Here is a 12,034-nt window from a genome sequence, read left to right on the forward strand (position 1 = left end):
TGCAGTAGCGAGAGCGATCCACCGTACCTGACAACAGACCAGTCAATCAAAACGTCTTGTTCCCAGCTAGATCGTCCACTCCAAGTCTGGGGATCATCTAAGCTCGAGTCCTGATACTGGCCATCAGAGCTACTTCCGATCCGAGAACATGGCCGTATCTCGCTCACTGTGTTGCTGCCATGATGTGAAGGAGGAAGGAAGAAATGAAGGGGAGGGCGAGCGAGCGCGAATACCGGGGATGACACGTGGATTGGTGCCTGATAGAGAAGGCTCTACATATGCGGGGTTCGTTTCCATGGAAGTTCTAGAAGCCTCATGCAGATTATTCAGGCATCAATTATTGTAGAAGCTTTATTTTTAGCAGTCCGTTTCTGGATTCACGACCGAAGGATTACTATCAATGGATCTTGAAATCCATTTACCCAAGTATAAATCACCGACAGGAAATATTCAAGGCTAGATTTGAACCAGATTCAACAGGTGAAGAATCCGTGGATCGTCTGTTAAAGTTAAGTCTTCATAAGTGGGTCATCCATGGTACAGCCAGGCGATTCTGCCTTTGTAGATCAGGACCAAGGCCATCATAAAAGATGATCAATATTCCCATGTAGCTATTCATGTGTACAAGCAACAAATGTGAAGTCTCCTACAGGGCAAACTTGAACTGAATGCTCGGCACGTCCGAACTATTCGCCGGCATGGAAAAGGTAAGATTCCAGAACTCAAAGTCACTGGCAGCGGTTAGCTCATCAGAATACATCACTGTATAGAGACCACTTACTGAATAATATCGCATGAACCACCGACGAGTCCACAGAATGAGATCTCTGGCAGAGGATCAACACTCCCGCCTACCACCTCAATCTGGAGGCCATCCACATCGTCGAAACCAGTGATATCACGCTTTCCTCCAAGCGGGTTTGATGCTAGCACAAATGTAAAGGTGCTCGAGGCGTTTCCAAGAGGATAGGTGAGGTTCAGCGCGTATGGTGCGACCTCAGCCTGCAAGGCCGTTTCAGTGGGATACAAGTTGAAGTAACCGACCGAGTCATCGGAACGGAGCCACTGAACGACGGACGGGCTGAACGACGTGGAGTCCTCGGAATAGCCGCCCACAACGCTCTGATTGAACGAGTCCGTGCCGATGGTTAGATTGGCCGAAAGCCAGGTGGTGATGTTTCGCGGCTCCAGATCGGCTGGAGGGGCATAGGCGTGTCCGCTGTACGTGTGCTCGCCCTCGAAAGAGATCAGTCGCGAGAGGATCGACTCCGGAAGCAGGGTCCGGTGGAACTCGGATAGAATAGCAATGAGCGGCGAGACTTCAAAATCATCGGCGTGTGTCATAGTCCAGATGGGAGATGTCTCGTGGAATACGGTTGCCTTTCCTACCAACGACCATACCCAAGTCGCCATGATGGCCACATACTTGTTCATATCATAGCCATAGGAGCGGTCCCAAGGTCCTGCAAAGTTACGCAAGTTGGCATTCCACAGCAATGACTCGTACTCCCAGATCTCCCGGATTACACGGGCCGCGTTCTGCCCGATTGTCGAGTTGGTTGAGCCGAGGTACTTGGCACCAATGGTGAGAGCGTAGAGGGATACACCCGCATATGTTGGGCCATTGAACTCGGACAAGGTGCCGTTGCGATCAAAGAGGGCAAGGAACTCGCGAGCGTCAGCTTCTCCAGCCGCGGTCATGTTGGCGTTGTGGAATTTGCGTCCGGTCCAAGAAGTGACAACCGTCCGCATCAACCAGGCGTTCGAATACGCGGGATACAGATTGTCGCCGTCGACACCGCCCACCCGATAGCTGTCGCCAACGGTGTTGTTGTACAGGCTTTCGAGGATCAGGTCTTGGACATGACCCGGCAGGAGATGCGCATACTCCTCGTAGATGACAATTAAGGCGGTGCCGATGAACCCTCTCCAGTTGGGATCCCAGGAGTTGTAGATCACCGGGGGGTACGCTGGGGTGCCAACAGTAGGCTGTTCAGGGTAGACCGTGTAGTCCCCATACCATTGTACCGAGGTGTTCTTCTCCTGGTCGCCAATGACTTTCTCCAGGATATTGACGGCCTCTTGGACGTCGTTACCTTCATTGCGTTGGAGTAGCCCAGCCGAATACCAGACGGTCGATCGGGTCTCGTGCGGGCCCGCGGCGAGGGGATAGTAGAAGTAGTGCAAGTAGGAGGCAGCCGGGTCATAAATAGCATCCTGAAAGGTCATGGACTCATCAAACATATCCTGTGCATCTTGGCTCAAGTCAACCGCCTCCACGACGCTACCCCCCAGCAGGGCCAAGCTGAAGATCCGAGCCAACCACATATTGGCGTGAGTCGGTCAGTCTTCCGACGCCACATCGTTCCATTGGGTCTTATACCCTGGACCCCTCCCACCGGTTATCGGAATTTTGCCTGAATTAGTCTGAATTGATGAGGATGCGGGGAAAGATAGCCCGAGGTGGGGACCTGATGCAGCCTGCCAGCCACGGACCGGCAAAACCCGGCGATCCCGGCCAGAAGCTATCTTTTCTGTTATCGGGTGGTTATCCGACTTCCCCGCACTTATCAAGGGGCTCGTATCTTTGAGACTTGAGTGGGCCCAGCACGGGCTCAGGCCACACCACTCATCGGCATTGAGGATGATCATCGATAAAACAGGGGTGGTGCCACAAGCAATTCGACTCCTCTGTCCTCGGTCGCAGAAACGAACAGCATCATGAGCGACGTTGCTACCAAAGAAGCCATCATCCACGCCAAAGATGGCTCGGTGCTGGATGCAGACGAGCAACGGCTGGCCCAGATGGGTAAGTCCCAGCCTCATCTCTGTCATTATTATACTAACATCGTGTAGGCCATACGCAGGAGCTCACGCGACACTTTAGCATTCTGTCGCTCATCGGTCTAGCCTCCACCACGACAATTTCCTGGACCGGGCTGGGGCTGAGTATCGTCACTGAGATCAACGCTGGTGGACCGAGTGCCATTATTTATGGCTTCATTCTTGTCACCTTGCTGCAATCCTTCCTCGGCGCCTCCCTGGCGGAGTTTGTCTCCAGCTATCCCACCGAAGGCGGCATGTATCATTGGATTGCGGCCGTGGCGCCGAGAAAATGGAGCGCCTTCTTGAGTTTCATCACCGGCTGGCTGACCGTCTGTGGCTGTATGTTGTCCGGAGTAGTATATGATAACTAGATCACAGCCCTAACCGACTGCAGGGATCTTCACCACCGCCTCGACGAATCTGATCTTTGCCGAAGTTGGTGAGTATATCGCCCTTCTTGTCGCGAGCACATTACTAACGATATTCAGTCCAGGCACTTTATGCGCTCTATCACCCCGACCTGGTAATCAAGACGTGGCAGACGTTCGTGATCTACCAGATTCTGAACCTGCTCACAGCAGCGGTGGTGCTTTTCGGGAACAAGATCATTCCGGCCCTCAACAAGTTCTCCCTGTTCTATCTGCAGCTCGGCTGGCTTGTGGTCCTCGTCACGGTGGTCGCGTGTGCTCCAACACACCAAAGCAGTGACTTTGTCTTCAAGACGTGGATCAACAACACTGGATGGAGCAGCAACGGTATCTGCTTCATCACGGGCCTTGTCAACCCGCTCTATAGTCTCGGTGGTCTGGACGGTGTCACCCACATCACCGAAGAGATGCCCAATGTAAGTCATCCTGCACTGAATCCTCTCTTCCTGCTAACAACCCTACCAGCCCTCCCGCAATGCACCCTTAGCTATTGGAATCACCATCACCATTGCATTCATGACCGGCCTCACTTATCTTATTGCCTTAATGTTCAGCGTGCAAGATTATGCTGCACTAAGCACCACCAACACGGGTCTTCCTCTGGCCGAACTCTTCCACCAAGTCACCCAGTCTGCGGGAGGTGCCTTTGGCCTGACTTTCATTCTCTTTGTGGCCCTCGGTCCCTGCGTCGTGTCGTCGCAACTGTCCACATCACGCGTCCTATGGGCGTTTGCGCGCGACGATGCCATGCCATTCTCGCGCACGTGGGCACGCGTCAGCAAACGCTTCGGCATCCCCTTCAACGCCCAACTGTTGGTCGCAGCAGCAAACGCCGCCCTCGGCTGTTTGTACCTGGGCAGCAGCACTGCGTTTAACAGTATGCTCGGGGCGGCGGTGACAATCAATAACGTTGCATATCTGATTCCAATTTCCACAAACATGCTGACAGGGAGGGTGAATATGCACCGGGGCGTGTTCCACATGGCCAAATGGGGCTGGCTCGTGAACGCCGTAACAGTCGCTTGGCTGATATTCGCCATTGTTTTCTTTAGCTTCCCATATAACATGCCCGCCACGGTGGAAAACATGAACTATACGTGTGTTGTGGTGGGTGGACTGATCATCCTCATTTTGGGGTGGTGGGTCGTTGGAAGTGGAAAGTATAGAGAAAAGATTACGCGAGCAAAAGAGTAGACAGCACAACGGATAGTGATATAAGCCATGGATAGCCAATGGAAGGCGAACATCCAGATGACATATCTGCCCGCATTGAAAGCCTCAAGTGATTCGGGTCGTACGATGTGCACAGTCCCATGCAGGCGGGCTTAAGGATGCTGGCCGGGGTGGATTCTAGGCCGTCCAGTTCGAGTACATCATCGACTGCAAGCTGGCTTGGTCGAAGATCCAGGTCTGATCCGAAAGACCTCTCATCTCAGCGTTCTCAACACTATCCTGTGGCCCGACTGGCGTGTGGACATTAGCTAGACTTGCTTCCAAGCGGGCAACGAGTTTGTCCCCGAGCCCCATCACCTGTTTGAGCTTTTCCAGGTGGATTCGTATGCCAAGAAGATCTAATCAAGGATTAAAATGAAAACGCAGAACTGCTTTGGAGTGTTATTTTCCAATGCCATGTACTCACCGTCTGGCTCACCAGCACCGCCTTCAATACCCTGTATAACAATAAGCGCCGCCCAGGTGATCATCACCTGGTCCCAGTTCGACCAAATCGAGTCGTCATGCAAATGCAGCTTGAGTGTAGCTCTCGCTGACAGAAGTAGTTCGTGTTGCTCCTGTGGTGTGGTACTGTTAGACCAGAGGTCACAGCCCCGGGCCGGATGATAGATCGACAGGACTACCAGTCGATGAAGCACGTATTGGCGGAAAACCAGTTTGAGATCCTGTTCCGAGCCCTCCGCACACTGACTGAACTCTACCAACCACTCGTCCAACTGCCGGGCCCAGTCCCGGATGACCGCCGCGTCGACCGCGGTGAAATTGTTCGTCAAACTACCCAGATTAGACAGGTGTCCCGTAAAGCATGACCAAATGGTAGGGAGGCCTCTCCCGGTAAAGTGTGTCAGTCCCGTATGCATCATCCGAGATAGCCGGTATAGCTGATCCCGGTTGGACGTCTGCAACCCCAGCAGCGGACACTCGATCGGGATGATGGGACAAGATAGATGAAGTGAGGCATGTTCTAGATCAATTATCTGTAATCCACTGAACAACTTGCGCCATTCACGGGAGGTTTCGTCGACGTGGGCCGGACAGTTTTCCAAGATGAGGCGATAAGCGATCGAGATCCAGATTCCAGTCTCCCGGTGAACGGCTTCAGTGAGGAGCCCGGCGAGGACTAATCCAAGCACGGTCTGGAATGCCCACTCTTCAGAGTCCACAGGTACCTTGCCTACTTCACTACCGGGAATGCTCAGCTGTGCGATCGCGTGGCATACCACTGACAAGTAATGCGGTGCCAGCTCAGCGACATCCAGTGGACCGCGCACGCTAGAGCAGAACAGAATCGATGCCACGAGTAGAGGCTGGGGCGAGGAAAATGTTTGCTTGCGTGGCATAAAATGTAGGCCGGGCATGCGGTCATGAAATCTGTCCTCATTAGCTTGGCGCCGAGGCATGACGCTGTCAACTTACGATAGCCAAAGGCCCTTGACGGTGCTCTTGCGCCAGATAGAGCTAGGGATCCAACCAGGCGCAGTCCTTTCGAGCACTACTACTGCATCCCACAAGGCACCCAAGCTACTGAAATCCGGTGAGGTGTCTTCACTTTGGGGAAGTGGAGATTCCAGTGCGGGTCTCGATGCAGCGGAGAGACCCAGTCTGTCCTCGATAATGCGCAGCCTACGAAGAACATCATCCTTGAAGTCAACATCTCGCGTGGCCATTAACCCCTCTGGGAGGGTAGCAGCATTTGCGCGGGGTACGAAGATACACGGAAGACCAGAGCGACGACATCGACGACATGTATCGTTTTCTACCACGCATTTCATCTTTTGGCGTCGGCAGTTTACTATGATTCACGATGAGATTTCCCATTCTGGCCTTTTGCCTGGGGCAGAAAAAGCGGGTAGGACTAACTGCAGGCCTTCGGGGTCTTCTGCACCCGATTGTTAGAATGAAGTCTGTGGTTGCCTGACATGTTTCTTGTCTGTCAGGCGAAATGGATGTGGGACGCAACCGGCAAAGTCCGGATCTGTGCCGGCGGTCTCACTATCGGACGCAAAAATATCGGGCCGACACGCTACGGGGCAATTCGGGCCCGCCCGGTAAATCCCGGCCATGTCTGTCATGGAGGCCAGCGAAGCCTTGACACCTAAGGCCAACGGGTGAGGCCATAGTAGACTTAACTTAATACCCCAATCCCCGCAGTATGAATCGCTTATGAATAGACTCACCATCGGCGAGGGGCATCTCAATCCTAGGTTCAGTTGTCTGCCATGTCCACGCAGCGACCAAGCTTGCTGGCTCAAGCAGAACAAATAGCTCAAGAATTTGACCTCAGTCCGGATGATGTCAGGCGAGTAACGCGACATTTTGTTCACCAAATCAGTGAGAAAGCCAGGAAGATGTCACTGAGAGTTGAGTTGTGCTAATAAGTCATTTTTAGAGGATGGACTCGCCCATCAGCGCGTCTGGCAGTTACCATCCTATGTGCGACTCGTGCCCACGGGCAGGGAGAAAGGCAAGTTTTTAGCTGTCGACCTCGGTGGCCGCAATTGCAGAATCTGCCTGGTCAATTTGCACGGTAATTCGACTTTCACCACGATCCAGAGCAAGCACAGTGTACCGCCTGGGGTTATGGTGAACCCCAGCTATCGGCCTCTTTTCGACTTTATTGCGCACCGGATTGCGGAGTTCTTGGATACGCAACCGGGTCTCCGGAACACCAATCAGCAGCTGTACCAGTTAGGGTTCACATTCAGTTTCACCTGTGAGCAAACATCACTCGCGAGTGGGCGCCTTATCCACTGGGACAAAGGGTGGGATATCCCCGAAGCCGTGGGTCAAGATCCCTGTCGAATGCTACAAGAAGCAATCGATCGACTAGGGCTTCCTGTTGTCGTGACGGTCCTTGCAAATGATGGCGTCGGTACACTTTTGACGCGATCCTACACATCGGGACAAACAGCTTCCACTCTCGCTGCGGTTATCTTCGGGACGGGAACCAATGCCGCCTATGTCGAGAAGCTAGCGAATGTGAGTAGGATAGGCAGTGAAATAGATCCTGACGAGATCATGGTGATGAATACAGAATGGGGATGCTTTGATGACCAAATGGAGGTCTTGCCGCGAACCTCATTCGACGACGAGCTGGATGAAGCGTCTGCGGATCCCGGGACCCAGATGCTAGAAAAAAGAGTATCAGGTTTGTATCTCGGGGAGCTGCTTCGATTGGTCATGCTGAAACTGTTACGCCGGAATGCTTTCACGATGACGTGCAGCAACGCGTCGTGGGTCTTCCAACGAGACGGTATCGACAGTTCTTTTCTCTCGGAGCTCGCAAAGGCGGATCCTAATCATGCGAAATGCGCGATTCAGCTTATCCAACACACGTTATCTGCGGAGAATGTCAGCGAGGCTGATGCGCAGGCCATCCAGCTAGTGGCTGCGGTTATTGCTCGACGAGCAGCACGTTTAGCAGGCGCGTCCTTGGCCGCCATCATCATTCAAAGTGGGAGACTTGAAATGTCTGCAGACAGTGTCCCAGATCCTGGTTATTCCATGAACCGTGTTCAACGCTTCACGGCTGATGTGACTCTCCTCTGGCGCCGGCTGCTGCGCCTAGCAGGAATCGGCTCGTCCATTGGGAAGCCTCCGGCTCCGATACCACCACTGGGGTCCAAGGAGGATGAAATTATAGACATTGGGGCCGACGGGTCACTGATTGAATTTTACCCTTCTTTTGAGGCCGAGATGCGTGGAGCGATGAGGGATGTACCGGAGGTCGGACCTGCTGGGGAGCAACGAATCCGGATTAGTATGGCTAAAGATGGGTCTGGGGTGGGAGCCGCGCTCATGGCCCAGGCAGCCAGTGAGATGGAAGCTTGATTTGTAGCTCACCTGGAATACTCCAGGAGATTGAAAGGTCATATGTAGGTCAACATATCGCGTCCCACAATGGGCGTCAGGGTGGTGAGGAGACTAGAGGTCTGTTGTATCGCTGGGATGGGGGCGATGGTTCCCTGCGAGTGAATGAAGGAGAGAAACAAAAAGCTCCAAGTTAGACAACATTTAGGAATCACCCGACTCAACATACGGTTCTCGTGATTGTGATCCCGAATTTTTGTCTCTGTCATTTAATAATGCGAATGAAATGGCATCGCTAAAGCCTCTCGGCAGTGGTTGCAGAAATGGTTATTGCTACTAAGCGACTGGAAAAAGGCGTGTTTTATTTTGGTTTTTGAGAACACATAGGAGTTGAGTTTGTAGTCCAGAGTGAGCACGCTACACCTCATGGCAATGGCAAACAACCTCCGGTACATAGCGTACACTATCCACATTCGCCGCCCGTCCCCTAACCAAACCATAATCGATTGCCTTATCTTCGGACGGCCTCGTCCAAAAGCTCTTCGGTATGCTTCCACACAGACTCTGGGACTCCTTGTTCCCTATACTGCGCCAGGATCTTATTGCTCGAGCTCACATCCCCCTTCCAGTTCAGCAGATATGCCCCGCTACCCACCTCCCCTGTGGTCCCGGTAGCCACACCACCCATCTCAGCGTTCACAGGCACGCCTTGGGTCGCAATTCCCTCCTTTGCCGGGTACCGGGCAGAGCTGAGATGGAACAGATGCCGTTCGCCGCATTCCTGGAGATTCAAGGAGAAAAAGGGCCACATGGCGTAGTTATAAAAGGAAGAAATCGGCCACGGGAAGCTGTTATTGTAGATATTGGTTCCAACGAGGCCTGGATAGGCATGGACGAAGCTGACCTTCGGGTGAGTCTTAGAGAGGTATTCCATGCTCACAGAGGTCATAGTGATGGAGTGCTTGTAGGCGTTGAGTAGAGAGAAGTTATGCTTGAGATCGAGATCGGAAGTATTAATCGAGAACTCGAAGCCACCGCCGTAGATGCTGACGACGCGACTGGGGCCCGACGATGCCTCGAGTAGTGGAAGAAGGTTCTGTACAAATCGCATACGAGAGTAATAGCGGAGGGCGAATAGGTAGTCGATGCCTTCGATGGTTTCTGCGCTCTGTGTCAGTTTTTGCAGCCCGATAAAGGATTACGCTATTGTTCCGCTCACCATTTCGACCTCCTAGAGAGATGCCCCCGGGGGTCATGAAGAGAAAGTTCAGATGCTTCTCCTTGTCAAGAATCTGCCGGCACGCAATATCGACATTGCGTGCCAAGGAGACATCCGCCTCAATGAAATGGAAGCGGCCTTTGGGACTCAATTCGTGCAATTCCGACAGAAATGGCGAGGCGCGCGCCTGGTCGCGACCGACAATATAGGCTGTCGGGCTGTCCGCGTAACGGGCCAACTGGCGCAATGTACTCTGGCCTATGCCACTGGTTCCTCCCACAAAAAGGGCGGTGATGTTGGGAAGTGCCCGTAGGCCAGCGTTAGATGCTTGGACTGCTTTGAGAGAAACCATCTTGAGGTAGAAAACGGGAACAGGAGGGAACAAAAGCTGTAGGGGAAGGACACCGAAGTTTAAAAGAACATAATATTGCGGGTCTTCCGAAGGATCGATCCTCCCGATGAGGCTGTAGATCACTGCAGTTGAAACCAACAATGTGATATATAGAGGAGGAATATTGCTTTTGACTATGAAAAGGCCTCGCTATGGCCGATCAGACACCCCTCCAAGCAACAACCGGTGTCTCGAGACTGCGTTCTCCGGCAACGACCAGCCCCAATGGCACTGGCAGCGCGTTGTCTACTAAGTCAAGAGCTAAAAGCACAGCCAGCCTTAGTGCTTACACAGGCGTTAGTAGCACAGGGATTCAGGGACACGGCGCGGAAAGCCTCACATGCCATTGTCTCCACCGGAGCCTTATCCGTCCTGTGCCGTCATCACTTTGTTACTTTGAGGTGCTGCCGGTCAAGGCATGATAGGCATCAGCTGAGGTATTGATTTCTCACAGTGACTCAATTGCTATGGCCATGACGGTTCCGACTGAGGATTCATAAGCTCTTTCGCATCGAGCACCCTATAAATAGTGATAAGCACAGCAGTCGGATGATACCAACTGAAATGCGGCTCGACCTTGATCGTTCATCTTGGCGCAGCGCTGCGGTGGAGCGATGGACACGACTTCTCTGACGCGGGGGAACATCTGCCCGACGGATGAAGGTGCACCCGCGCCGTGGGTCGCAGTCACCTGATAATACATAGGAGACCCACTGAACCAGACACCAGCCCCGCGATTCCTTCACCGCCGGGATTTGCGGGGTTTGCTGCGAAATCGGAGGCGGGTGAAGAGTACAGCAAAGAGCGAAGTCCATCAATATTCTCGACAATAGCCCCATGGCATCACTGCTCCAGATAAAGTCAACTAAATATGTTCAAAGATAATTGTAACACTACCCTAATGCTAGTAAAACTCCCCAGTCCCTTCAAATGAGTTGTTGTAGAAGCGGCTGACACAGTCAATGTGATTGAATATATACTTTCCTTGCACCCAGCCAAGACAGGGAACAGATACATAACCGAAATTCTAGGCAAAGGAGACACGGTCAGGAAATCAATGACACAGAAATATATAGTAAAAGTATGTCGAAGTCGACAGCAACGCGATCAAAAACAGTCAAGAAGTCAGGCAGTATGGGACGCCTTAGTTGCTGTTGTTTCGAGTGACAGGCTTCTTACTTAGTATTTCTTGTTTGCGTTAAACAGCCAATAGGAACGACTGGAACTTGTAATTGGCCAGAAGTATTGATGGTAGTCTAGATCAGCTCGTCACCACCATGCTTCTCACTTCGTTTGATTGCATCTGTTTCAGTTTCCCCGAGACATGCTTATCTAGTTGCCAGCCATCTGCCACTACTCGCATGGATTATGCAGAACACGAGATGTGGCGTGAAGAGCATAGAGCGTCTTTACTGCGTCACTGGACAAAAAGGAGAATATATTTCATCCTTCTTCTCTTCGATGAATTATCAGCTGTGCAGCAGACTAAAATTGTGGGAGCAGTAATAGTATATAAATACCCCCCCCTTCACATCCCAGACCCCAACCCAGCACCCACTGCACAACTCTATCCCAACCCCCACCATCACCCTCATTGCACCCACCCATCATGTCCAAACTCTTCACGGTACGACCAACCCCACCCCACCCCCCACCCAGAACACCCCCCTAACAACCCCCACCTCCACCACAGCTCCTCCCCCTCCTCCTCACCACAACCCTCACCACCCTCCCCCACCTAACAACCGCCTACTTCTACACCTACCCCGCCCTCTTCATCTACAAAGACTACAACTGCAGCCAAATCTCCTGGTCGCTCGTCTACCCGACCCTGGGCGCCTGCAACAGCGGATACTGGAACTACGCGGGCTCAGTTCAAATGTTCAACATCGAGACCCCGTATACGTGTGACGCCGGTCAAACCCTGACCTTCGAACTGTATAATAGTTCGGGTACGGGTTGTGCGGATGAGACTGATTTGTTGTTTCGGCAGGCGGTTACGGAGGAGTGTTCCCCTGCGGATGTGGAGAGTCCGGGGCCGCTGGAGATGCCGATTTGGTTTCGTTTGGAATGCTTGTAGTTTTTTGTGAGGGTAGTGGGGTGGTTGGGGGGAGGAGGGGAGGGGAG

At 52.7% G+C, this 12,034-nt stretch overlaps 6 protein-coding genes across 6 annotated transcripts; 3 read left to right on the forward strand and 3 right to left on the reverse strand.

Annotated features, from left to right (window-relative positions):
- Nucleotides 1-553: 553 nt before the first annotated feature.
- On the reverse strand, nucleotides 554-2,786 carry BO80DRAFT_110575 (uncharacterized protein). The gene is made up of 2 exons (XM_025713412.1): nucleotides 782-2,786; nucleotides 554-731 (listed from the first exon to the last, which is right to left on the reverse strand). Exons 1-2 carry the CDS (start codon nucleotides 2,326-2,328, stop codon nucleotides 647-649), a joined length of 1,632 nt encoding a protein of 543 aa, XP_025574237.1. The 5' UTR covers nucleotides 2,329-2,786; the 3' UTR covers nucleotides 554-646.
- Nucleotides 2,682-4,768, forward strand: BO80DRAFT_384079 (putative choline transporter Hnm1). Its single transcript, XM_025716940.1, has 5 exons — nucleotides 2,682-2,809; nucleotides 2,857-3,165; nucleotides 3,221-3,265; nucleotides 3,315-3,670; nucleotides 3,720-4,768. Exons 1-5 carry the CDS (start codon nucleotides 2,722-2,724, stop codon nucleotides 4,446-4,448), a joined length of 1,527 nt encoding a protein of 508 aa, XP_025574238.1. The 5' UTR covers nucleotides 2,682-2,721; the 3' UTR covers nucleotides 4,449-4,768.
- BO80DRAFT_476897 (Zn(II)2Cys6 transcription factor domain-containing protein) lies at nucleotides 4,349-6,280 on the reverse strand. The gene is made up of 3 exons (XM_025723244.1): nucleotides 5,904-6,280; nucleotides 4,894-5,858; nucleotides 4,349-4,825 (listed from the first exon to the last, which is right to left on the reverse strand). Exons 1-3 carry the CDS (start codon nucleotides 6,257-6,259, stop codon nucleotides 4,605-4,607), a joined length of 1,542 nt encoding a protein of 513 aa, XP_025574239.1. The 5' UTR covers nucleotides 6,260-6,280; the 3' UTR covers nucleotides 4,349-4,604.
- Nucleotides 6,281-6,643: 363 nt separating this feature from the next.
- On the forward strand, nucleotides 6,644-8,494 carry BO80DRAFT_465644 (putative glucokinase). The gene is made up of 2 exons (XM_025722732.1): nucleotides 6,644-6,818; nucleotides 6,877-8,494. The coding sequence occupies exons 1-2, from the start codon at nucleotides 6,707-6,709 to the stop codon at nucleotides 8,316-8,318; spliced, it is 1,554 nt and encodes a 517-aa protein (XP_025574240.1). The 5' UTR covers nucleotides 6,644-6,706; the 3' UTR covers nucleotides 8,319-8,494.
- Nucleotides 8,495-8,588: 94 nt separating this feature from the next.
- BO80DRAFT_409098 (NAD(P)-binding protein) lies at nucleotides 8,589-10,355 on the reverse strand. Its single transcript, XM_025717872.1, has 3 exons — nucleotides 10,248-10,355; nucleotides 9,517-10,192; nucleotides 8,589-9,458 (listed from the first exon to the last, which is right to left on the reverse strand). Exons 2-3 carry the CDS (start codon nucleotides 9,866-9,868, stop codon nucleotides 8,809-8,811), a joined length of 1,002 nt encoding a protein of 333 aa, XP_025574241.1. The 5' UTR covers nucleotides 9,869-10,192; nucleotides 10,248-10,355; the 3' UTR covers nucleotides 8,589-8,808.
- Nucleotides 10,356-11,468: 1,113 nt separating this feature from the next.
- On the forward strand, nucleotides 11,469-12,026 carry BO80DRAFT_502842 (uncharacterized protein). Its single transcript, XM_025724347.1, has 2 exons — nucleotides 11,469-11,534; nucleotides 11,601-12,026. Exons 1-2 carry the CDS (start codon nucleotides 11,517-11,519, stop codon nucleotides 11,985-11,987), a joined length of 405 nt encoding a protein of 134 aa, XP_025574242.1. The 5' UTR covers nucleotides 11,469-11,516; the 3' UTR covers nucleotides 11,988-12,026.
- Nucleotides 12,027-12,034: the final 8 nt, after the last annotated feature.

Source organism: Aspergillus ibericus (genome assembly GCF_003184845.1).
Source record: "Aspergillus ibericus CBS 121593 unplaced genomic scaffold BO80scaffold_25, whole genome shotgun sequence".
NCBI classification, from domain to species: Eukaryota; Fungi; Ascomycota; class Eurotiomycetes; order Eurotiales; family Aspergillaceae; genus Aspergillus; species Aspergillus ibericus.